At 40.8% G+C, this 27,195-nt stretch overlaps 1 protein-coding gene across 1 annotated transcript in view; it reads left to right on the top strand.

The window, feature by feature from the left end:
* The window catches only part of LOC115018901 (protein turtle homolog B-like), a 121,496-nt gene that overhangs the window by 62,500 nt on the left and 31,801 nt on the right, over nucleotides 1-27,195 (top strand). The window contains exons 8-17 of the mRNA XM_029448157.1: nucleotides 7,212-7,354; nucleotides 8,167-8,307; nucleotides 8,441-8,557; nucleotides 9,123-9,273; nucleotides 14,180-14,291; nucleotides 16,645-16,820; nucleotides 19,701-19,927; nucleotides 22,465-22,549; nucleotides 24,602-24,766; nucleotides 25,312-25,357. Coding sequence (XP_029304017.1) covers nucleotides 7,212-7,354; nucleotides 8,167-8,307; nucleotides 8,441-8,557; nucleotides 9,123-9,273; nucleotides 14,180-14,291; nucleotides 16,645-16,820; nucleotides 19,701-19,927; nucleotides 22,465-22,549; nucleotides 24,602-24,766; nucleotides 25,312-25,357 — 1,363 coding nt within the window. The remainder of the gene's footprint in view (nucleotides 1-7,211; nucleotides 7,355-8,166; nucleotides 8,308-8,440; nucleotides 8,558-9,122; nucleotides 9,274-14,179; nucleotides 14,292-16,644; nucleotides 16,821-19,700; nucleotides 19,928-22,464; nucleotides 22,550-24,601; nucleotides 24,767-25,311; nucleotides 25,358-27,195) is intronic.

The raw sequence follows: 27,195 nt of genomic DNA, 5'->3' as shown, positions 1-27,195 counted from the left end.
TAATCTGAATTCAAATGACTTCAAGTCTAAAGTTTGTCTTAAAGTGGCCAGCTGATAATCTGCTCGTGTCTGTGACGCGTTTACCTTCTCACTTGGAAGCTGCCTGATCGTTTTCATACTTGTTCACTTTCTATGTTGTTTCTGCTGCGAGGGTCTAAGACAGGGGTCGGGAACCTTTTTGGCTGGGAGAGCCATAAAAGCCAAATATTTGTTTATGTATTTCCCTGAGAGCCATATATTTAATCAATTTGAACGCAACTTTATGCATGCATTTTTTTAAGAATAACACGTCTCCGAGTACTAATAGCAGTATCAGTGTTGCATTGAACAGTTGCTCTTTTATTAAATAAACTAAACGCTTACGTTATTTATCTCATATTTCAGTGTTTACTGCACGGGTGTCAAACTCAAGGCAATTATGACCTATTTAACCTCTTATGTCTGTTGTTGTTGGTGTTGTTTTTGTTGTTGTCCTGCATTTTAGCGCCTTGAGATTGCTTTTAGCTTTGAAAGGCGCTTTACAAATACAATTTATTATTATTATTATTATATCCGGCCCGCGAGAAAATATCATGTCTGTCATAACTGGCCCGCCGGTTTTGGTAATTAAATCAATGCATGGCACAACCACGGGAAAAGACATTTGAGGAAGTATCTAAATGTGTGAATGAAATGAAAGTTTTTGGAAGCAAAGATCTCTGGGGCGATGTGAGCTGGACTGTTTGTGCGACATAACGAAGCATCTCACTGTTAAACCTGCAGCTTCAGGGCCGTGTGATCACAGACATGTATGATGCAGTGAGAGCTTTATAAGCCAAGCTGCCTGTGGGAGACTCGGATGCAGAAGGAAACTTTGGTCACTACGTGTTTTCAAACACTGACAAACATCTCCACCTCTGTGTTCCCGACAGCATTCTGCTGATCAACTGAGCGCATTTGCTGCTCAGATATTTTAATTGAACTGCTCAGCAACCCGTCTGCAGTTGACTTAAATATGTTCCATATCTTTTTGCACTTTATGTGTACCCTGTTCAATACATGTGGACCGTGTTTGGCACTCGACGTAGTCCCAGTTTTTTAATGTTGGCCCTCTCTGTGAATGAGTTTGACCCCCCCGGTCTACTGCTTGCTTTGCGCAGTTTCTCCTCAGCTGTTTCGCGAAGGGCAGGGCTACCACACACACACACACACACACACACACACACACACACGTGTGTAAGTGTGTGCGCTGTGCAGTCAGAGACAGAGCGGAGGAAAGGAGAGGGGAGAACTAAAAACAAATCCGCTGCTAAATGTTGTACTTTAAAATGACACCGTATAATTGTTTATTACTTGCTAATCATGTTAAAAAATGTTAGCTCAAAATTGTCTGCGAGCCATATCGCGTCATCAAAAGAGCCATATATGGCTCACGAGCCATATGTTCCCGACCCCTGGTCTAAGAGCAGAGGGGGTCGTTTGCTGTTCAGATTGCAAAGCCCCCTGAGGCAAATCTAAAACTTGATATTAGGTATTCTGCCGTGTCAGAGGCAAAGCAGTGTGGGAGAAGTTCGGAGAAGCTATGGAGAAGGACTTTCGGTCGGCACCAAGGTGCTTCTGGAAAACCATCCGGCACCTCAGGAGGGGGAAGCGAGGAACCATCCAAGCTGTGTACAGCAAGGGTGGGACCCTGCTGACTTCAACTGAGAAGGTTATCGGCCGCTGGAAGGAGCACTTTGAGGAACTCCTGAATCCGACTAACACGCCCTCTATGGTTGAGGCAGAGCTGGAAGCTGATGGGGGATCATCGTCAATTTCCCTGAAGGAAGTCACTGAGGTAGTCAAACAACTCCACAGTGGCAAAGCCGCAGGGGTTGATGAGATCCGTCCAGAAATGCTGAAGGCTTTGGGTGTTGAGGGGCTGTCTTGGTTGACACGCCTCGTCAACATTGCGTGGAAGTCTGGGACAGTGCCTAGGGGTTGGCAGACCGGGGTGGTGGTTCCCCTATTTAAAAAGGGGGACCAGAGAGTGTGTGCCAACTACAGGGGTATCACACTTCTCAGCCTCCCTGGTAAAGTCTACTCCAAGGTACTGGAAAGGAGGGTTCGGCCGGTAGTCGAACCTCTGATTGAAGAGGAACAATGCGGATTCCGTCCTGGTTGTGGAACAACAGACCAACTCTTTACTCTTGCAAGGATCCTGGAGGGGGCCTGGGAGTACGCCCATCCGGTCTACATGTGTTTTGTGGATCTGGAGAAGGCGTATGACCGGGTCCCCCGGGTGATACTGTGGGAGGTGCTGCGGGAGTATGGGGTGAGGGGGTCACTTTTGAGGGCCATCCAATCCCTGTACGCCCAAAGCGAGAGTTGTGTCCGGATACTCGGCAGTAAGTCGGACTCGTTTCCCGTGAATGTTGACCTCCGACAGGGCTGCGCTTTATCACCAATCCTGTTCGTAATTTTCATGGATAGGATATCGAGGCGTAGTCGTGGAGGAGAGGGGTTGCAGTTCGGTGACCTGAGGATCTCATCGCTGCTCTTTGCAGATGATGTGGTCCTTATGGCATCATCGGTCTGTGACCTTCAACAGTCACTGGATCGGTTCGCAGCCGAGTGTGCAGCGGTTGGGATGAGGATCAGCAGGCCATGGCTCTCAGCAGGAAACCGGTGGATTGCCTACTCCGGGTAGGGAATGAGCCATTACCCCAAGTGAAGGAGTTCAAGTACCTCGGGGTCTTGTTCGCGAGTGAGGGGACATTGGAGCGAGAGATTGGCCAGAGAATCAGAGCAGCGGGGGCGGTATTACAGTCACTTTACCGCACCATTGTGACGAAAAGAGAGCTGAGCCAGAAAGCAAAGCTCTCGATCTTCCGGTCGATCTTCGTTCCTACCCTCACTTATGGTCATGAAGGCTGGGTCATGACCGAAAGAACGAGATCACGGGCACAAGCGGCCGAAATGGGTTTTCTCAGACAGGTGGCTGGCGTCTCCCTTAGAGATAGGGTGAGAAGCTCAGCCATCCGTGAGAGACTCGGAGTAGAGCCGCTACTCCTTTATGTTGAAAGGAGCCAGTTGAGGTGGTTCGGGCATCTAGTAAGGATGCCACCTGGGCGCCTCCCTAGGGAGGTGTTCCAGGCACGTCCAGCTGGGAGGAGACCCCGGGGAAGACCCAGGACTCGGTGGAGAGATTATATCTCCTCACTGGCCTGGGAACGCCTCAGGATCCCCCAGTCGGAGCTGGAGGATGTGGCCCGGAGAAGGGAAGATTGGGGTTCCTTACTGGAGCTGCTGCCCCCGCGACCCGATCCCGGATAAGCGGTAGACGATGGATGGATGGATGGATATTAGGTATTAAGTGATATTAGGTTATAAAAAGATAACATGTGATTGATTGATTTGAATAATTAGGTTAAAATAATTTAGAATAAATTTGACTTTTATCGACTCATATGTATTTAACCTTTTTAGCCATTGATGGGATAAGAAACTGTGTAATAGTAATGGTAATTGTGAAAAGTTGTTGTGATATGAAGTTGTGATATAAATTTCATATAATATATATAAACTTTAAAGTTGTGTATACAGGTTTCTATAGTGATATATTGATCACATGATAGATCAATGTGTTGTAAGAAGACTCCAGCAACACCCTGATGAAGGCAACTGGGGAGTTGTGCAATGTGTTAATAGACATCACCAACGCTACAGAAACGCTTCTCTTGATTATCAATGTACTGCGAGTGTAATGGTTCCCAATGCCTCATAAAGAAATGATCCTGGTCAGTAGTAGGAGTGTCACATTTGACACTGTAGAGCTACTCTCTCATACATATATATATATATATATATATATATATATATATATATATATATATATATATATATATATATATATATATATATATATATACTCTATATATACTCTATATATATATATATACTCTATATATATATATGTATATATTCTATATATATATATATATATATATATATATATATATACTCTATATATATATATATGTATATATATATATATATATATATATATATGTGTGTGTGCACACCAACACATCTCTATCTCTCCCTCCCTCTGTCTTCATCATGGGTTGCCGCCTCCTTATCTTCTCCCACAAAACACTGAGTCACTCGGAGCTTTACAAAGATGACGCCTCGTGAATTCGTCACTTTGGTAAAGCATCTGCTCTTATTCGGAGCAGACGGCCAGAGGCAGGACGAGCTCTGAGATTTAAGCCTCGTCGACCGGTGAGCGGACACTGGCAGTAGTCAAGGCAACACACATTTTGCATGCCTTCACTCTCCTGCCTGCTTTGATGGCTGTACATTAGATTGTGGTGTGTGAGAGTGTGTGACGAACAGAGGGAGGCAACACCAGTCATGAGGGGGGGGGATTACATCATTGCCATAAGACCAGGGACCTTTCTCTGTCAGACTGCAGAGTGCTCTCTCTGTCTTTCTGTCCTATTGGTCTCTCTTATTCTCATCTTTTTCTTTTGTTCCCTCTCCCCTCTCCCCCTCTTTATCCCTTTCTCTCAATCTCTAACATTCGCTCTTCTGCATGTGTTGATTGCCCTTTTTCTCTCTTACCCTTCATTCTGTTTAAATCTCTCTCCGCAGTCTCCTTTTCTCTCTGTCCTCCCTCTGTCTTTCTCCCTTAAATGCTTGCCAGTGAATAACTTCCCTAAAGCATCTTGCAGTGGGAACCAGCGTGCCGTGAGCGATACCGCTGACTGAGGGCTATATTTAGAAACTTGGCTGATATTCTTGTCTGTGGTGCTGGTGGCGCTGCTCCTCTGGGCTCTTTGTGGCAGAGCGCTGCCCGGCCGGCGGTGAGGACAGCAGATGTAGTGCAAAGTTGTTCTGGCAACAGTGCGGTCAATCGATCGCTCTGTGTTTCCATCCCTCTATCTCATCATGTCACGCACTTCTTTGCTCCCTCACCTCCCTCATCTCCTGCTTTTATTGTGTTCACTTCCTCATCCTCCTCTCTCCTCCACCAGCTCCTCTCAACCTTACGTCATCCCTCTCTCTCTCTCACCTGTCCTCTTTCCCACGCTCGTGCTCAGCCTTGCTCGTCCTTCCTCTCTCGTTCCTCCTCGCTGATAGCGCTCACTCCTCTTCTCCTCCCCCCTCCTCCTCCTCCTCTCACTCACACCATTCCTCCTCCCTATTACCCGGTGCCTACTTTGAAGCTCTCCTCCCTGACCTCATTAGAAACCACGCTGTTCTTCCCCCTCTTCAGAATTCAGGATTTAAGAAGAAGTTTCAGCTTCTCCTCTTTCCCCCTTTCCTCAGACGGACTGCCTTGTTCCTCGTCTAAAGGATATGACTCGACCTTATCAAATCCCAATTATTTAATACTGAAAATACAGAGGGGAACATGTGAAAGGATAGCCACTAATGTGCAGCAAATATAGTAAGGCAGGTCAGGTGTGATAAACGTTCAATAACTGAATGTGACAATATTGAATTTGGTCTAAAAAAGTTCATATACATATGACATATGATTAAATAGTATTAGGCTACACCGTAAATATTTTACCTGAAAAAACACTGATTCTGATATTGGAATATTTTTTATTGGATGATATGATAGTGAAATGAAACATTTGTGGTCCCTGGGTGCTACATTACGATCCACTGGGTCAGAATCTTACAGGAGATTAATAAAGTTTGATCATAACATTTAAGTCTGGCAGTGGCTCAGTCAGTAGGGGCTTGGACTGTGAGCCGTACGGTTGGTGACTGCTACTTGGAGAGGTCCCAGTTCACCTCCTTCCCTGCCGTGGTGCCCTTGAGCAAGACACTGGACATCCCCCCTCACTCCCTGTACATTAGCTGTCCACTGCTCCTAGTACTTGACTCCTGGTACTAGGATGGGTTAAAAGCAGAGAACAAATTTCACTATGTGTGCTGTGCATGTGTGACCATTAAAAAGAGGGTTTCATCCCTCCAAATCTTAAAGTTGAAGTGCTATAGTTTTCTACAGTATCCTCTGCACCTTATCCTTTTATTACTTAATTACGTTGTTCTAATTCTCAGATTTACTCATTTTTAATGTTGCTCTCCCACGTTGGTCCAGACTGAAATGTCTCAACAATAATACAGATGATAAACTCTTGTTAAGTAGAATAATAGTAACTTTGAACAAATTCAATTGTTATCCAAATGATCCATACAATAACAATATCACCGTATTGCCATTAATAAAATCGGGTCTTGTTTTTTGCATGTTTTATTGTTTTTTATTTCTGTAATGATCTTTAAAGTTTAGTTAAATTAGATATGACTGTTGTACATGCAAACTGCTGATAATCTGGGAATGAAGAAATGGCCAGCTTAATTTTATGGATCAGGAACAGATCCTGGTGCTTTCAGGCAGCTGTAAAGAAAGTTGACCATCGATATAGGCGACTAACAGATTCAGAGTACAAGTACTGGGACAGCAAAATGCAGTTAGTATCTAGTGCGGTGTAATGTACACGGACAGTTAACAAACTCATGTATTTAATTCCATCTAGCCGGAATTAATACCATATTTAGAATAAACCTTTTCTGCATGAATAAAAGTGTGGGTCTGATTTTAGGGAAGTTGATGTGTTGTTGTCAGTGGCCGACAATACAAGACGCACTCAAGGTAGCAGTATGCTTCTGGGTAGGCATCGCCAATTTCTTCTAGCAGCAGTATATCCTCCTCCTGAAGCTATTTTAGTTATTTATTTCGGCAGATTTTTCAAAGTTTATGTAACTTAATTAACTAAATCAGCTTACTTTGAATGGACCCATAGCATAAATAGTCTTCTTATTATACCACTCTTTTCTGATATGATCACGGTTTTTGGTTTTCCAAGGAAGTGGAGGGAAGGGGGACTATTTTAATTGTGATGGAAGTAAGTGTAGAACACATGCATGAGAGCAAAATCTTTTTTTGATTTACTCTAATGTGTCTCCTCAATTCATTTCAGTTCAGGAATAAAACTGATGTGCAGGGGTTTTCAGTGTTGAACAACACACACTCTCTAATTATGCACACATGTTGCACTGAGACAAGCTATGCTCCACATAAACTCATTTATCATTTGATGATGAGCCCCATTTCCCATAAACTGTTTGATTTCACAATCTTCTCTACACAGCTTTTACAATCAGCAGGCACCAGCTTTCCAAAGCTTCAAATAGATGTTTTATATCTCGTTATTTTTATTTGTCACCAGATCCTGCCCGTGTGGTAAATATGCCGTCTGTCATCTATGTGGCCATTGGTCTGCCTGGCTTCATCCGCTGTCCTATAGATGCCAACCCCCCTGTAACTCTGGTTAAGTGGAAGAAAGATGGCCTCCCTCTTCGGATAGATAAGGTGAGAGCTTTGTTTCCTCTCACTTTACCCCGCCTCAGACTGGAAATGAGTGTGTCATTTCTTCGGTTGAAGCTTCCTGTGATTCTAATTTTCACTTCTCCTTTTCAGTGTGCTCCTCTGTCTCTTATTTGAGTGAAAAGATTCAGTGAACGTGAGTTAGGCTGGGATAGGAACATTATCATTGCATTGCAGCGGGGGAGTCTGAGGACAGGGAAGGCTAATACTTGACTATCATACTTGTTTTAAGCGGAAGACAGCGTTATTATGTTACCTGCACTGACTGACCGCAAACAATGTAACAGGAGCTACGGGTGGAATGTTTGTAGTGGGTGCTTATGATTTTGACCCAACAAATAATAACAAACAATACTACTACAGAAACACATGATTCAGGGATCCCGGCCCGGGCTATACATGCTAAATAATTGAATCGCACGTTACTAAATGTCTATTTACTATTAATTCCGTCACATTGAAATAAACAAATCAAATTCGTACAAAAGTGTTCGAGACGATGTGAAGTCACCACAGAAAGTGTGGATTTAAAAAAATACTGAAGCTGTGAGCAAAAACGCCTTTAGTACTGGCTATAGTTAAATATGGTAATGCACAGGCATCTTACCTCACCGTGGAAACAGATATATACTCTATATATATACACATCTAATATTTAATGACACACACAGTAATACCATAATCCAGTCAAGACAAGAAGGCATTTTCATTATTTTAACATTACCAGTATGCAGGTGGTGCACAATAATAAGTTAAATATCTTCCTTACACACAGTCCATGACTTCTCCATCCACAGTTCCCTGGTTGGAGCCAAATAGACGATGGGAGCATCCGTGTGGCAGAGGTGACGGAGGACTCTCTCGGCACCTATACCTGCATGCCTTACAATGCCCTGGGTTCCATGGGATGGTCCCCTCCTGCTCCCCTGGTGCTAAAGGTATGCCCATAGTCACTGCATTTACATTATCCCAAAATAGCAAAACAGCTGATGCATCCAGGAGGCATTACAAGTTCACCAAAGCAAGTCATCAGTTTGAATTTAACTGTTCTGGCTGCTTCCCCCTGGCCAGGAGCCTCCCAAATTCTCAGTGGTTCCTGGAGGGGAGTACAGGCAGGAAGCTGGGAGAGAACTGGTCATACCCTGTGAGGCGGAGGGAGACCCCTTTCCTAACATCACATGGAGGAAGGTTAGCATCCTCCTTCACTTTACATCCCTCCTACTTATGTTTATCATTTGGTTGCCCAATTTTCTGTGTAAGGCTATTTTCTAAATCACGACTTTGTGTGTTTTCCACTGAGAAGTGTTAATTTTTGAAACCTGTGCCTATAGTGGGTGCTCTGATTTTAATTAATCACACTACTCTATGTCATTTTAGCATTTTAATCACATTTTAATGATGTCTACAAAATATGCAATCATCAAGGAAACATATTAGATTCTCTCAATTGTTATCTTGATTATGAGGTATGTTTTATTTTGCTCATTGACTACCGTGTGATTAGTTATTGCTTTTGTCTCCCACTTATTAAATGTTTTATTTGATACTTAAGTTGGATATTGAAAGCAATATTTTTATATTAGATGTAACATTGTAGATTGATATATTTTAATAGCTGGTTAATTCCCCCTGCTGGCATGTATGTTTTTTCAAAGTTGTGAATTTTGAATTGCATGTATCAACCTATTGTGCACCTCTCTCCATCTCTATTTAATTGGCTGACTCTTTCTTTCCTTGGCGGGGTGGACTGCAGGTAGGCAAGCCCAGTAAAAGCAAGCACAATGTTCTTCCCCGAGGCAGCTTACAGTTCAAGTCACTCACAAAGGAGGACCACGGGGAGTGGGAGTGTGTCGCCACCAACGTTGCCACGAGCATCACTGCCAGCACGCACGTCCAAGTCATAGGTACCCAACTTTCACAAACACATTTACATAAAGAAACCTACATAGGCTATATTACACATATTACATCAGAATCTCTGCAGTAGTGCAGTCATTGACTGTTCACTACGCCCCACCCACTTAGTTACTGTTGCTATGCCTGCCTGTTCCATGTTCACATGGCACATGCAGTTTATAATAACATGGGCAGACATTCTCTTTTTTACATTTTCAGTCATTTTTGAAACACTGCGTCCTTGACTTCAGAAAGGTGGAGACAAAAGCAGCTTCTCATTTCTAGCAGTTCTCCAGCTTAAATGAAAACTGTTGCTTGCAGATGTTATCAGATGTAGCTAGCTCGCTAATTAAGCTAATGTTAGCTTCACAAATTGTTTAAAAATGAAATAATTCATTCATTAATCAGAGCACATAATTACGTAGTACTAGCAGGACACTAAATGTTTTTGATTTATGAAACATTCTGTCAAAATCAGCAGGGCATGTCATGAGCTACAGCTGGCAGGTAGCAGAGCTAGCCAGAGCTACAGTTGACTCACAGCTACAGTGTTTTGTAAATCCACAGATACTTTCTGAGGTGAATATGATTTGGATTGGATTGTTTATTTGTGCTTGTTGTTATAAACTTCTTGTATGTATTTTCATTTGTTCATTCTAAATTCCCAAATTTAATTGTGCTTGTGTTGTTTGTTGCGACATAGCTCCCCCATCACAATTCTCTGACACCGCCACTGATAATCATTTTGCAGTTCAAAGTCATTTTGTTTGTTTACAAAATAATAAAATGTGTAGGAGGGCCCGAAAATGACAGTCTGCCTAATGTAATCTATCCATTAAATCCGGTTGTCTGTAGGCAAAACTTTGCTTTTTAGTTATATACACAATATTTAGCTCTGCCAGTGCTACATTCTTATGTGAGAGCTTTCTGGTTTTGAAACAGTAGCCTTATGTTGTTACAGCCTGCCATGTGGTGTCGTTGGACATAACAATTGTTTACTGCTAACTGCTGTTGGGGTTCTGGTATGACCAAATGTGGTTATTAAAATAAATAGGGGTTAATAATAACTGCCACTACATTGAAGTAGGTGCAATAGCTCAAAAATTATTAAAATGGCTATTAGAAGGAATTAATGCAAAACAAAAAAAATTATATTACTATTAATTATATCAATTGGTCTGCCTTCATTTATATTAAATCACCTCTAGGGGCCACCACCTTTGAAAGGAAAACGAAACAGTTAATCTCAAAAAATATAATACACTATGAATTAGGAATTTTGATTAATAATTAAATGAATAACTATAAACAAAATTACCATATTCATAGCTAGTAAAGGTTAAAGGATTCTTTGATAGTAGAGGTTGGCAATACAAAAAACATTTATTAATAAGATAATAAATAAAAAACACACAATATATGTATATGTATATATGTGAGCGTGTATGAAAGAGAGAGGGTGTGTGTGTGTGTGTGTGTGTGTGTGTGTGTGTATGTGTGTGTGTGTGTGTGTGTGTGTGCGTCCATGCGCCTGTCAGGGGGACGCCAAAAACAGTGTGTGCGTGGTCCTGTGACCGTCTGTACGTGCTCTGTTTGCGTAAATACCTGTAGGATTCGACAAAGGGGCATACATGTTGAATTACTCTGTGTGTGTCGCCATGCTTTAAAGGACAACTCACAAATGATGTAAGACTGTAACATGTATGATAATGGCGCCAGATGAAGAAGATGATTGGCATGCATGCAACTCTGTCATCAACTGGGTGGTAATAGCCTAGTGGTCTGGTGGTAAGCCTTCCAAACCAGATGGTTGTGAGTTCAATACCATTGTACCACTGAGCAAGGTACTTACCCCTGAGCTGCTCCAGGGAGACTGTCCTTGTAGTTAGTCAAATCAAATCAAATCAAATTTATTTGTATAGCCCAATATCACAAATTATACATTTGTCTCAGTGTGCTTTACAGACTGTACAGGTTACGACATCCTCTGTCCTTAGACCCTCACACCGCACAAGGAAGAACTTCCTAAAAGAAACCCCAAAATTAAAGGGGAAAAAATGGAAGAAACCTCAGGGAGAGCAACTGAGGAGGGATCACTCTCCCAGGACGGACAGACGTGCAATAGATGTCGTGTGTACAGGATAAACAACATAGTACAAATACAACATTTGACAGAAATTATGTTGTGTTGGAAAAAAAAGAAATAGAAAGTATGGATGAATCCAGGAAAACGTCAATAAGGCTTCCCGGTGTCCAGCAGGACCAGGGCAGCAGGCGCTGTCACGATTCATGATCCTGACGTAAACTTTATCAGTGGCAACCTGCCACATGAGAGACAGACACTCCGGGGATGATACCCCGGATGGTGAGTTAGTAACATACATTTACATAAATGCATACAGATAGAGAGGGAGAAGAAGAGAGGGAGGGGAGGAGAGAGGAAGAGAAGGAAGAGAGCATGGAGTTAGTTCACTGTAAGTCACTCTCGATAAGAGCAGACTAAATGACCTGTAATGTAACTGGCAAAGCCACCCATCATTACAACAGATACACTCAATGAATAAAAAATAAATCAACACACAAAAAGGGAGGTGGAGAAAGAGACTGAACACATTGCTAACTCATCTTTTCATCAGCTGAGTTTTCACATCTAGGTGATATCAGGTTGCAGGAAGTGATGAAGGGTTTTGACACCAATGAAGGATCCTGGGTAATTGACTCCCATGGCTCAACATGATGTGAGATTCCAACATTGCATATGAGACGTTTAGGGATCATTGGTAAATTGTAGTCTATCACTTACTACATAAATGAAAAATATTTTTATTGAAATATATATCAGTAGAATATATTTCATAGTTTTGTTACATTATAGTTCAGTCTGATGTTTCTTTCATCCCAAAATTACTGGGGGTTCGGTTCTGTTTCCGTCTTGCGTTCAGTCAGCAACCATTAGGACACGCAGGTCAATTCAATATGAAACATTTTTTACTCAGACTCGCCAATCTGTAGATCTAGGCTACTTTTAGATAATAGCCAAAGTAGGCAGGGAAAGCAGTACAGTTGCTGCCTGCTAACGTAAGCACAGCCTCATAGCCACACTTTTGTTTTGTACAAGTGTTTAAAAAGGTTGCGAGCTTTGATGACATTTGTGTTTACGTTAGCTACAATGGATGAGCTCTGACGTTCAAATCTATCTTCGCACATTTCCAATGAGGAATTCCGATTTTCCGACATAACAAATAGTATTTCTGCCATTCATCTCTGGCTTTTTGACGTTAATGTTGCAGAATACAGGTCTAAATTGCACCTGCACAACATGTTTTATAAACTTGCATTAACAATGAATTAGTATTAATTGTGGGTCCGTGTGTTCGACTGGAGGGCATGGTTCCCCTGCCTGCCTGCCGGAGGTGTGCTTTACAAGCCCTGCTTTTCCCCACGATTATTTTCATATTTAACCGCTACATTTCTCATCCTAATGTTTAAACTATTGAAGTAGTACACAAATGTAATATAGAAATCATAAGAATAGACAGTAATAACACAAATACAAGTTTATTATATTAAATATTATAAGGTAAAAAATGTGATTTACCAAACCGCATGCCACTGGCAGACAGTGTAGAGTCAAGTCTCTATACTCTCACCTTGTCCCACGACAACTCCTTGACTCTACCACTTCAGAAGGATCCAATTAAGAGCGCTCTGAAAGGATGTAGGGTGACAGAGAACATAATGGAACAAGGTCAAAGTTTATTCTCTAAACCAGGGGTGTCAAACTCATTGTAGTTCAGGGGCCACACACAGCAACATTTGATCTCAAGTAGGCCGGACCAGTAAAATCCCAGCATAATAACCTATAAATAACGACAACTCCAAAAGATTCCCTTCGTTTTAGTGCAAAAAAATATAAGTATATTCTGAAAATTTTCAAATTTAATGAACTATCGTTTTTACAAAACATTAAGAACAACCAGAAATTTCTTAAGAAAAGAAGGTGCAATTTCAACAATATTATGCCTCAGTTTATAATTTACACATGTGCATTACAACTTACAGATCAGTGTGTCTACAAAGGCACAACACATTTAGTCACAGGTGTCTGGAATAGTATTTTACTTTATGATCGAAACAACTAATTTTGGTTCGGAGACGCACTCCAGAAAAAAAGTTGTGAGTGGTGATTGTAAAATAATATAACTTGGTCTAAAAACAGATTCCTCCACCTTTCAATTAGCCAGAGAGTTCCATTATCCGATCCGCTAGGAAACGTTGGAAGCCTGCCAGCTGCCGGTATGACACAAAGCCACTTCTCTCTGAACCACAAAACGGAAGATGAAGAAAAGTCTCAGTTTTTCCTCACCAGTAGCTGAAGGTAGCGTCCAGTTTATGAGGTTTATGAGGTCTTCTCTGGTGAAAGAGCTCAATGTACTGTGAACAAGACAAGACAAAACTGAGCACACCTCGGCAGCCATGTTGGATTGATATTTTGTGACTAAAGAGAAGTTTTCATTTTTAAAGTAATAGTTTGATATTTTGGATTTCACAAAGAGCAGTACAATGACTGTATTGAGCTTGTTCCTGATGGTGTCATGCTCTGGTTACAGTACTATACCTAAACAATGGAACTGGAAATGAGCAGAAATGCATATTGAGAATTTTGGATGAAAAAGTTATTTTTTTGCACTTTTACTTACATAACGTATGTAACTTAACTTAACTTTGATAGATAACAACTACAAAAACACATTTTGGACTCTTGACCCTTTTTTAAGATTTAAAGTTACGCTGGGTTCAGCTCTTAGTATATTTATTTGACAAGTAAAATAAATATACTGGATCACAGCGAGGCTACTTGTGACTAATGTGCCCTTTTAGCGACACCTTTCTCATTGCTTTCCCTCTCTGCAGGCACAAGCCCCCACGCCCCCACCAGCATCCACATGGTGGCGTCCTCAACCTGGACCAATGTGTCCTGGGAGGTTGGCTATGACGGAGGCTTCCAGCAGACATTCTCAGTCTGGTATGGCCATGTGTGAGTCATCCCAGCATGCTTTGCTTTCTGCTTTTTCTTCTTCCAATACTTCCTCTGTTATTTCTGAAAATGTCTTTTTTTAGGGTTGTGTTCAGAACAGTTGTGAAAACGTAGAGATGGAAATACATGGAGATCCAGTGTGAGTGAGTTTTCATCTCTCATCTTGGAATTTCTGGAGGAACGCATAAAAACAGTTGCAACAAAACTGAACATGACCCAAAGTACTCTGTCCTGCTGCTGCTGCTGCTCCTGCTGCTGCTGCTGCTGCTGCTGCTGCTGCTGCTCCTGCTGCTGCTGCTGCTCCTGCTGCTGCTCCTGCTGCTGCTGCTGCTCCTGCTGCTGCTGCTGCTGCTGCTGCTGCTGCTGCTGCTGCTGCTGCTGCTGCTGCTCCTGTTGCTGCTGCTGCTGCTTTGCTGGGACTTGACTGGTCTTTGTTGAAATTAGTTGTATCTATTTAATGACCTGAGATTTTAGCCATATACTGGCACAGTGCATTATTGAGCAAAATGTGTAAGATGTAGGTGTAGTGAAGAATAAATGAATTATCTGATTGATCTTCATCTCATTGCTTATTCTGGGACGCAAAGCCTTAATGTATATATATCAAAGTATCTTAATAAACACAGTATTCGTATGAAGTACTGTTTTAACGCAGGTATACAAGGTAGACATCTGCCTTTTGGCTGATGAGTGTTTTAGCAAAATGTCCCAAAAAAATGTTTTGTGGATTTAAGCAAAGCTTCCTGTGACGTATGATGAAGGAGGGGAGTGGAAACATAACTGATGGCCTTCTAATTAATAAAACATACTGTAGCTACACAAGTATTTTATACTAACACACTTTTCTACATGAGCTTTGACTCAGGTGAACATGTACCGACTAATGCAGTAATCCATATATATATATATTTAATAGATGTAATTATGATGCAGTAACTGCTGCCAGTATTATGTGAATATGTGTTGCAGACTGTAAAATGCTGTTGTTCAGCTGGTTCTTGAATGCAGGAGTTGTATACATTCTTTGTTTTAGTAAAAAAGAGTGTGCTCTCTGTGTATTTCACCAATAGACCTGTACCGTTTAAGCAGGCGTGTCACTGTAATGAGATAATGTCATTGTCAGGCAGCTCAACTCGAGCCTGCTAGAGAAGTACAGTATTGACAACAGTTGCATTTCACCACTAACAGCTATACTTTAAGTCCTTTGATAGTTATATATTGGGATGTCATGAACCAATCCACAGAATCAACTATAATAAGCCTAACTCTGTTAATTGTAACCCATCAAGCTGGCAGCAGCTTTATTCAACGATTTTCATTATGACAGCACACATCAGTGAGTGTTGCGAGCAGAGCAGCTCTGGGTTGCATCCATCTCAATGACATTTCTGCATTCAAGTGCATTTAAACTTCAGTATTGTGTTCATGCTGGAGACGATGGGTAGCTTTCCACATCCTGTCCAAAACCTTCCAGACAAAAAAAGATGCCACTGACTCTCTTGTATATTACAGTTTAAAATAATACAGCATACTGTTGCAAATATCTGTAAACTGTGACACATGCTACATTTTCGTAAAACAAAGCTTTTTAGCTGTAGCATATACAAATTGGATTAACATTACTTATTTTAATGTAGGCACACTTTAAGCTGTGCAGCTGTATCATGGAGGGGAAAAACTTCAGCAGATTTAATATTAAGGAACTCAGTTTTGGACAAGGAGCTACAAATGTTCCCTTTATATAAATACTTTGATTCACATATTGAATTGTACTGTGTGCATTTCACAGTACTACAGTAGCTATGTTGGTGAAATGAAACAATCTCAGGAGGGGATGAGTTGTATGACAAATGTTAGATTTCCTGCAAGTACCTAAACATAAAATAACTGCTTTATTACGCCAGGGATTAACAGTAGGAGTGTGTTAGCTGCTGCATTTTTACAGTTTCCTGCATTATCTGGTGATCAAGTGCAGTCAACACTGAGTGTATGGCATGGGCAAACTGCAATCCGCAAAGCTGAGCGCAGCATGGGCTTATTACCATCAAGTGAAAGTCATGTTGTGAATGAAGTGAACAAAAACATTTAATTTTACAATTATGTAATGTTTAATCAATGATGGAACTAGAAATGTTGCAGACATGATGTTGCATTATGTAAAGGTCGAAACTGTGTGATTATAATGATGCTGAGAACAGACTTAAGACTTTATATTGTATCTTTGTACAGACTTAGACAGTGTTGTTTTTATATCATCAACATGAAGTCAACTTTCACCTCAATCTTAAACAACAAGTGTTTCCTGTCTGTCCACTCACCTCTCACCCTGACTCCTGTACAGGCTGAAGAGGGAGCATTTAGGTGCACATGACTGGCTTTCCATACCCGTGCCTGGAGGCCACGACTGGTTGGTGGTGCCTGGCTTGGAGCCAGAGACAACATACCAGTTCAGCATCCTGGCCCAAAACAAGCTTGGCTCAGGCCCTTTCAGCGAGGTTGTCACTGTGAACACACTAGGTGAGTATACTTACTGCTGCTCAACTGGGACAAAGGGATACAATAATATATTGGCTTTCAAAGGCATGCAACTAGAAGGACCAGAACGCCTGTGCCTTCAGAACATTCTGAATCATTTCTATTTCTGTATCTTTTTCATATCATAAGTGTTTTTATGAAAATCAAATTTTTTCTAGATCACCACATTATATCTTAGAAAGATCGTAAAACCTTTATTTTCAGTTGCATTCTAACATTTACAGATGTAATATATAAATTACAAGAAGAATTTCCAGATATCATCGCAGATACGATAAGTGCTCCGGTGGTACAGCAATGATTGTAAACAAGCTGTAAATGAAGTCTGACAAGTAAATGTTTCACGCCTTAGCTCTGGAAAATCCAAACAAACAACCCTCTGTGTGACTGCTGGTCGTGTTCTCCTCTCAGCTGTAGAGGATCATCTTGATGTTTAATAAGCGCTCATTAACATATTGCCTCCTGGTGTTTAGTCAGAAACTTGTGTTCATGGAGGAAGCAGCAAGTTATTGTGGTTCGGTGAACGTCTCTTAGCCTCCTAATGGCTCCTAATATGGGCCAGTCAGTGAGAAAGTGAGTGAAAGAAAGTTTTATTCTCAATATTCAAATATAATAATTTATTGTTTGGCCATTTACAACACATCCGCAGAGCTACCAGCCAACTGCCTGTCTGAAAATATAATTTATTTGAAACGAGACTTGTTAACAGCAAAAGGACACAGCCATTCCTAATTTTTTCAAACATCAAAAACGCAGAGTGATGTTTTTTCTTCCACAAAACCATCTGTGACCAAAAGCTGCAGAATCCAGTAAGCAGAGAAATAATCCATTTACCAGACAACAGCCAATATGTATTATATTGTTGTTCTTTCATGCTTTATGCCACTTTAAACTCAATTAAAAGCTCTTATTAAAGCTGCTATCTTTTTACTATTAGCCTTTTAATATATATTTTACTAAATGCATTTATTCTGTAAAGACTTTTAATTCTAATCTCTTTACTTTAGCCTTTTAATGGTGATATTTTATTTTTAAAAATAATGCGGGTCCTACTATGCCACTTTAAACTAATTAAAATTATTTCATTCTGTACCGTTAATTTTTGATATATAACTGGTTTAACATTGAATGTGTAAAGGTAACTTCGATACATTTCAGAGTGTGTTTTTTTTGAAAAGCTTGAGATCAAATAGACTGTGTTACCACGAGAAAAAGAGGAAGTTTTTCTGATAAATGTGTACGATTGTTGGAGAAAAATTTGCTTTAACCGATAGATTTCATAAAACTTAACAAACTGGGGTTTGTTTATGAAACGGGAAGACTACCAGGAATGTGTAGCAAAGGGAGTAAACCAGTTGAAAGGCCACAGTGGTCCATTGTTTCAAAATATGGCTCTGATAGTTTAAAACCTTTACAAGAATGGTGTGATGAATGTGATTTCCCGACAGGAGGGTCGTTAAGTACGGCGCAGATACGGAAACTAGGCATTTATACTATTTTAATTCTGCTATTTTATACTATTTTAATTCTGCTATTTTATATTATTTTAATTCTGCTATGTTATACTATTTTAATTTAGCTATTTTATACTATTTAAATTCTGCTATTTTAATACTATTTTTAATGCTACACTCATTTACATCAACACTGTGATTATTGTACTGTAAATGCTCTTATTCTGTCTAATCTACTAATTGTTATGTTTTTGCTATGAAGCACTTTGGGCTGCAATTCTTGTATGAAAGGTGCTATACAAATAAAGCTTATTATTATTATTATTATTATTATTATTATTATTATTATTATTCTTATTATTATTATTATTATTATTATTATTATTATTATTATTATTATAAGTGCGTGACAAAGTGATATTTGACAACCTGGGAATGAGATCTGGCTTCACACTCTGCTTATTGGCTGGGGATTACACATCAGCCTGGGGCCCAAAGGCTCTTTTTTTTGCCCAGAAACACCCGAACACAGCAAAATAAGAAGAAAAGAGAAAATCGAGGGCAGAGGGCTGCAGGGTGTCTGCAGATACTGACAGCACCACATACTTTTAGTGGGTCATAAGGGTTAATTGAGAGGGATTATTCTTAAATGAGTCTGTGCATGTTTTTTAGGAGAATGCTGCATATTATACCTTTAAACTAGGCTTTGGTTGAATCATTATGTATTCCTTACAGCAGTGAAGAAAGGGACATTTATTAGGTGTAAATGAAGCTGTCACAGGTTATTACTTAAAGATAAGTGACATGCTGAACATTGGGATAACTATTCATCACCTTCTGTGTCAGCCAAGGAGTAGAAAGAAAGAAGACAAAACATTTAGCCAGGGGCTGCTTGTTGTCTTTCTCTCCTTTAAAAAACGTTTTACACCGTTCGTTTGCAAGTCATATATATACAATACATCTTCTGCTTCAATAAAAATAAGCATTAATATGCTTATTTTATTGAAGCAGAAGAAAAAAGTAGTAGCTCACGTGCCCAGAGAAAAACTGCGTGCGTGTGAAAAGGGTGAACAACTTAAGCATACAGGTGTGACCAGGAAGGGGAGTGGATTGGATCGCATTATACTGGCCAGAAATGGACTGCCAGGAAAGTTGTGGATGGACTCTGAGCTAGCAAGATGAATGTTAATGAAAATGATTGTAAAGAAGATGAAGTAATGTGAAAGATACATGTGAATTGTATGCACGTGTTGGAGATGCATTTAGTATAAAAGCTTAATCTAGTCACAGTCTAGTTATCATACATGTCAGTGTCAAAGTGTAAAGCGGGCTGATTCACTGGTATCATGCTGCTGAACACATCACTGACTTACTCACACACATTCTCAACACTTGTGTGCTCTTTCAGTATTTCCTATAAGTACCCCTGAACCATTGGTGCTGCTTACCCCACCACGGTGCCTCACAGCCAATCGCACGCAGCAGGGAGTTCTGCTCACCTGGATCCTGCCTGCCAATCATACAGCACCTATCCAGCATTATGTCATGGAGTTTCGCCTGGGGGAACGATGGGAGGTCTTGGATGACAGCATTCCTGCTGGGGAGACGGACTTACTCGCCCGAGACCTCATCCAGGTAAACGCAGGACATGGACTGTAGACTTCACTCACAGTATTAAACAGTGGGTTAATTATACCTTTCAATTAGCTCAGTCAAAGTTATACACTGCTGAAGAGAGATATAGAAATATTTATGATAATTTCTAAAAGCTGTATACAGAATCAGGAAGTTAGAAATCCAACTATTACCTGATGTTACTTTTAAATGTGTTCTACTATCAGTGTTGTGACAGTAATCGATAAACCTTGATCTGTGTCTCAAACTATGCCATGTTGGGTCCTTGAATTTGAGGTTTGTAAAGTCCCAGAAAGGTCCTTGAATTTGATGTTTAAGAAGATGTGAGAACCCTGAATAATGTGCTGCCATATCCACCTTGGTTGTCATCGTAACAATGCAGGTGTGTACATGCTGACTCACTTACTGATAAATCTTTGTGGGTTTTACTTTGTAGCATTTCTTGTTCTTGCTCCTATACAGTTTTGTCTAACGTGCAGAACACACACATTCTGTCACTTGTACAGAACGAGAAGAGAGAATAGCAGCTGAAACATGAAGTTAGATACAATGTAACACTATCAATATGAATACTATATGCTTTTTAGAGGACAGTGAATTTCACTACAGCAAGGGGAAATCAATATATCTTTACTGATTTATGAGTTCAGACACAATACTTCTTTTTCAGCATTTTTACATGTTTGCTCATGTCGGCTAATTCTTCTTCCATGACATGTTTGAGCTTCTTTCTTTATTCTATCAAGCACTGTCTGCACCATGCAAATGCTATTATCTCTTCTTCTATTGCACATTTCATATTTAAAAGTTTCAAATATCCTTTTGAAATTTATATTAATAAAAATTGGGTGAAGCAGCAGATATGAGGTATCCCGATCAGAATCAGAATCAGAAATCCTTAATTAGTATCACAACGGGAACATTTACACGTTACAGCAAAAGAACATATAAAGTAAAGTGGCGAGTACACATTAGTTAAATAGAATACAAATAATATCAGTACAAAGTGGTTCATAAGAAATAATAGTGATAATTGCACAACAGTGTTGGAATAGACTTTTGTTGGTGTGGTGGTCTACCAGGGGCCGTGGTGATGGTACAGTCTGACCGCTGCAGGGAGAAAGGACCTATGGTATCTCTCCGTGAGACACCGCGGGTGAAGCAGTCTGTCACTGAAGGAGCTGCACAGTGTGGACAAAGTGTCCTGGAAGGGGGGGGGACATGTTGTCCAATAGAGATGACAGCTTGGCCGTCATTCTCCTGTCTCCCACCACCTCCACAGTGTCCAGAGGGCTCCCCAGGACAGAGCTGGCCTTCTTCACCAGTCTGTTCAGTCTCTTCCTGTCAGCAGCCGAGATGCTGCTGCCCCAGCAGACCACTCCATAGAAAATAGTTGAGCATGATCGCTCACTCTCACCCTCCTGTCCTCTCGTATTAATTGACATGAATCCCAATTAGTATGATTGTATAAAAATAATTGAATAAATAATACTTTTGTAACTAGTTAGAGAGTCAAAGAAGTCATCGTGTGGTTTCATGCGGGCTATATAAACGTGGACAATGGTGAAAAATATTACTACATTACCATGGTTATAATTTAAATATAAAAAAGGAAAGCAAAACAAAATGGTTTTCACATTGAGCATGATCGCTCACTCTCACCCTCCTGTCCTCTCGTATTAATTGACATGAATCCCAATTAGTATGATTGTATAAAAATAATTGAATAAATAATACTTTTGTAACTAGTTAGTCCTACAAATCTACTACAATACATATCAGCATTCAAATATGTTGAAACGCCACACAACTCAGTTAACAACTTGAAATGTTGACTTCATTTGATCATTTTACAGTAATTACTGTAACGTCCATAGTTTGCCTTTGGGTTTAACATATAGTTGAAAGTTCAAAACATATAAGCATTTTAACAAGTTATGGCATAAGATTGAAATATGGCATAACTTATATAGTTTATATGATCTGCGTTTGTCGGTCATGATTGTTCTCGTGGTCGAATGGTGCCTCACTTTAAATGTTGCGCCGCAGGGAATTGTGGCACTGCATAACCTCCTTTCCTTTCCTAAAGGATGCTCCGGTCTATCCTATGCTAAAGGAGATAACAAAGGAGTAATTGAAGCTCCTTTCCTTGTCATTTAGAGAATTCAAACAGCTCTTGTCATGGCTGTCACTTAAGTACATCCGGGTCATTTCACTCAGTTAGGAACCTTCCTGAGCAAAAAAGACTATTTGACCGGAGCCCAGGACTGAGGGAGCCTTTGTGACACTTCCTGCCTGGTAAATGCTCACATCCTTCAAAGTCCACAGCCCTAGTTCATAACGCAAGCTTTCTGTCAAACATTTGTGTGTCAAGTCCAATCCAAGATAACCCTGATGACATCACTATGACATCAGGAGTGTGATTTTGATCACTAAATGGTAACTGTCTGACTGAGCTGGATTATTAATTTCCAATGAATCGAACCACACATGAGTTAATCTTCTGACTGTAGTTCTCTCTGTTCTCCTGCTCCTAGGAGGCTTGGTATGAGTTCCGTGTCATGGCCGTCATGGATGACATGATCAGCGAGCCTAGTAACATAGTAGGCGTGTCCAGCACAGGTGAGCCATTACATCACATGATGCATTATAATTTCACCTGTGGTCATCCTTAACACAATCTGAATGTAAAAGCATCAAACATGTATGTGATATTTACACATAAACATTAGTATACCAGTATACAGTATACAGTATATGCATGTAAAATGAATCTGATGCTGAGAAGAAAGGGCAGGTCTTCTTTAAACTCTGCTCTCTGCTCAGATTCAACCCAACAACCTCTGGCAGTAACCTGCCTCTCTAACCTCGGGCAATCTTAACAGTTCTGATCTGACGAGAAGCTGTAGATGTATTGCACACACAGCAACTCCAACTTTACATTTTGTCCACTCAGCACTATTAAATTAAGCTCTCTTTACATGCACACTCCTTTGTACCTTCCTAAAAAGTATGACATCATTGTTCCGTCTGTCTTCCATGGATTGTACTCCTTTGTGCGAAGAAGAACAAAGATTCATTAAAGCCTGTCTTTTCTTGGTCACATTACGGAAAGTCTGTTTTAAATCTGGAATGAAACCCCTCAAAATGTGATGTCACTCCCCTGCAGAGGTCATCCTTTGGTAAGAGCAGCCCGTTGGTAGCATTTATAATAGAGAGGGTATGCTCTGGAAGTACAAGGCTGCCCCCTATTGGTAATGGTGGAGAGTTATGCAATGTGGCGATCAGAGGCTCCTGCTCATTTCCCTGTTGATCTGGTATTAATTTGACTGTTTTTTCTCTGCATATTGTCAATCAGCAACATACTCACAACATGATGAGGATACACCCTGTTCTACCAAAGATGACAAAGGTGCACTTTGGCTGGTCTGTAGTTATTTCAAGAAACAATTTTGCTGGAGGTACAATGCTTTTGCATTTTGCTGTATCATGCTTCACTGCAGCACATAAACCACTCTAACAAGTTCATAACAAATGTTGACACATTATCCCCCTGGTCCTCACTGAGTGATTCAATAGCATGTAGGCCACTAAAACAACTCCAACATTAACAACTGAACAACTGTTCAAAAAGTTGGTCTCTCTATAGTAAGAGCTAAAGTAGCTGCACAGCAAACTGTCCTCTCTGGTACACTGGCTGGGTTTTCATTATCGTAATGATATCGTTAATGCACAGCACAACTGTGCCGCTTTCATCGACTCTGTCTTTGATGCATCTCTGTGTGTAACAAGCCGAAGAGTGCAGCCAGTCATGTTGAACAGAGCAAATAAGGAAGAAATGCAGCACTACAATTTGGTACAGTGCTGAATTTGTTCTAGCAATCTGAACCGCAAAGCATTTAATAATGCTATCTTAATGGTAGTTTTATTCACAGTGATGGTTTATATTCTAAATATTTAGGAACATCACTTAGTGATACCATTACCACTTCAGATTTGAATCTAATACTAGGTCACAAACAATGCACCACATTCTCTGAATTATTATGATTATTATGGCTATGGTTGATTTTGATATTCTGTATATTAATTTAGAGTTTTCCCCTCCTTTTTGCTGGAGTTCCTTTTGACGAAGCACTAAAACGAACCTATAACAAAATTGTAATTATGTTGATAATTGGAAATAAATAAATAAATAATACATTTCATATCCATTTTTCATGTACGGCCAGGTCATAGTAGCGAGCGAAGGATCTTATATGCATACCCCCAAAAACAACTTGATTCAATTTCTTGTAGTTAAATAGCTGCCTAATCAGAGCGCTCTTGAGCGTGTTCTTGAGGGGACAGCATGCTCTTTTTCAGTGTGCTCATATCTGCTTGGTAATCTCATAGTAAATATCACACATTATTTCAGAGCCAGAAAATTAAAGTTGGCATTAATCTTGAGCAGTGCCATATCAGAGGTTTAGTGAGCAAAGTCAAGTTTTACATTGTTTCTTTATTCAGTTTGCTATCATTAACAAATTATCCTCCATTAATCTGTCATGTCCTCCCCTTCTGGGTAGGCCAACTGTCATTTCCCTCTATTTTACATCCTTTTCATTTTAATCATCAATTTTAATCATCTTAAACCAGTTTTACGTCCCTAACTCTTCCCTCTTCACTCCACAGACTTCTTTCCTCCCCCAGAGATGGTGGAAGAACGTGGACTGGCGCGACCTGTGGTGGCCGGCATTGTGGCCACCATCTGTTTCCTTGCAGCAGCTGTCCTGTTCAGTACGATGGCTGCTTGCTTCGTCAACAAGCAGCGCAGGCGGAAGCTAAAGAGGAAAAGAGGTGAGGGAAAGTCTTCGTCATTAATAGTTACCTCAACAAACGCGCAGCCAATTTTTAAGGAGTGATGATGAAAAGATTATTTTATGTTGTACAGAACACATTCATGTATACAGTACAAGCAACACTGCACTTATTATCTAAAACTTAACTGTGACACATTTTCCACATGTTACCTAACATCTACTTAACTGATTCATGTTTTGCATTAACTACATGTACAAATAAGAAACATCAATGAAATTATTTTAATTAGTTAGTCAGTCGTTATATTTATGTTAAAGTCTCTTTTGCATTTAACTGTTCTCGGTTTTCAAACGAACTGAAACAGTTCACCGCCCTCTATTGACCTTGCATGCATTTACACTGCCTCTATTTTTTCCTGATCAAGAACTCTTTTATTTGAGTACTTCTGAAACGAGTGACAGACATCTCTGCAATAATTATCATCATCACACAAACATACTTAATACGTATATATAGATGTATCCTGAAAACTGATCTTAAATGGCAGTTGTGGCCTTTTCTGTCTTTCTCCCATCTTCCAGATCCCCCTCTTTCCATAACCCACTGCAGAAAAAGCATGGAAACTCCGTAAGTGCCCCCTACAAGACACACAACACTGCTCCACTGCACAGTGCTCTACAGCTAATCCATAATCAAACAGCTCACCAGCTAAGATTCATTTTGATCCCAGATCAGAACTGTAGTTTTATATCATCCAAATAGAATTGTATTCAGCAAAGCAAATACTTTATTTCGAGAAAGTGAGATTTATACATTTAATTTGTAACACGGTAAGTAAGACATTGAACAGAGAAAGGCTATTTAGCATTGTAGCCTCCTGACGGGGGGGGGAGTTATCTGTCTGAGACATTAATTGCACTAAACAGCAACATTTGTGTATTGTGGTTGGAAGGATCAGACAAAGCAATGGATGTATTTAACAATGCATGATATATTGAAACTGCTGATTCATTCCAGTGAAAGTTGATCACCCTGAGTTAGAAAAAGTGCCCCCCCCTGCCAGAAGGGGATCTCAGAGATAACCACTATGTTTCCATATATATACATTTAATATCCTTTAAATGTGAAAGATGAACACTCAAACCTTTGTGCAGGAGAAAAAAAGAGCGTAGTACTTTGAAGCTTTAGCTTGGCTAGGTCATGTTTTTATGCCTCCACATGCCTGAGGCCTGCTGTGTGTTCCACTACGTCTACTACCATACTATTTAGTATGCCAGAAGATTTATACATTCATACATGGTATGTCAATTGCAGTATGCCAAAAATACCAGGATATCCTACTGCATCCGGTCACATTGTGCAATATGCAAGCCAGCAGGCTTTTCTGACAATTCTGACCTACAGTCCTTTGCGCAGCAGATATATGAGCAACAGGGTCAAAGTTCAAGGTGCAATATGATCAAATAGTATGTCTCAATTACACAATACACACTTTGTAAAGGCAGCTGCAGTACATCCATCCATAATCTACCGGTCTACCTGGGCCCCGGGTCTGGTCGCGGGGGCAGCAGCTACAGTAGGGAACCCCAAACTTCCCTTTTCGCCACATCCGCCAGCTCCGACTGGGGGATCCCGAGGCGTTCCCAGGCCAGTGAGGAGATAAAATCTCTCCACCGAGACCTGGGTCTTCCCCGGGGTCTCCTCCCAGCTGAACGTGCCTGGAACACTTCCCTACTGGCTCCTTTTAACGCAAAGGAGCAGCGTCTCTACTCCGAATCTCTCACGGATGGCTGAACTTCTCACCCTATCTCTAAGGGAGACGCCAGCCAGCCAGCCAGCTGCCTGAGAAAACCCATTTCAGCTGCTTGTACCCGCAATCTCGTTCTTTCGGTTATGACCCAGCCTTCATGACTATAGGTGAGGGAAGGAACGAAGATCGACCGGGAGATCGAGAGCTTTGCCTTCTGGCTCAGCTCTCTTTTCATCACAACGGTGCAGTCAAGCGAATGCAATCCCGCTTCTGCTGCTCCGATTCTCCGACCAAGACCCCGAGGTACTTGAACTTCTTCACTTGGGGTAAGGACTAATTCCCTAACCAAAGTAGGCAATCCACCGGTTTCCTGCTGAGAGCCATGGCCTCAGATTTCGAGGTGCTGATCCTCATCCCAACTGCTTCACACTCGGCTGTAAACTGATCCAGTGACTGCTGAAGGTCACAGACTGATGGTGCCATCAGGACCACATCATCTGCAAAGAGCTGCGATGAGATCCTCAGGCCACCAAACTACAAACCCTCTCTTCCACGACTACGCCTCAATATCTTGTCCATGAATATCACAAACAGGATTGGTGATAAAGCGCAGCCCTGGCGGAGGCCAACATCCACTGGGAACGAGTCCGACTTACTGCCGACTATCCGGACACAACTCTCGCTTTGGGCGTACAGGGATTGGATGGCCCTCAAA

Source organism: Cottoperca gobio, chromosome 14 (genome assembly GCF_900634415.1).
Source record: "Cottoperca gobio chromosome 14, fCotGob3.1, whole genome shotgun sequence".
In the NCBI taxonomy this organism is placed as follows: Eukaryota; Metazoa; Chordata; class Actinopteri; order Perciformes; family Bovichtidae; genus Cottoperca; species Cottoperca gobio.
This window is presented reverse-complemented; position numbering and strand designations above follow the sequence as displayed.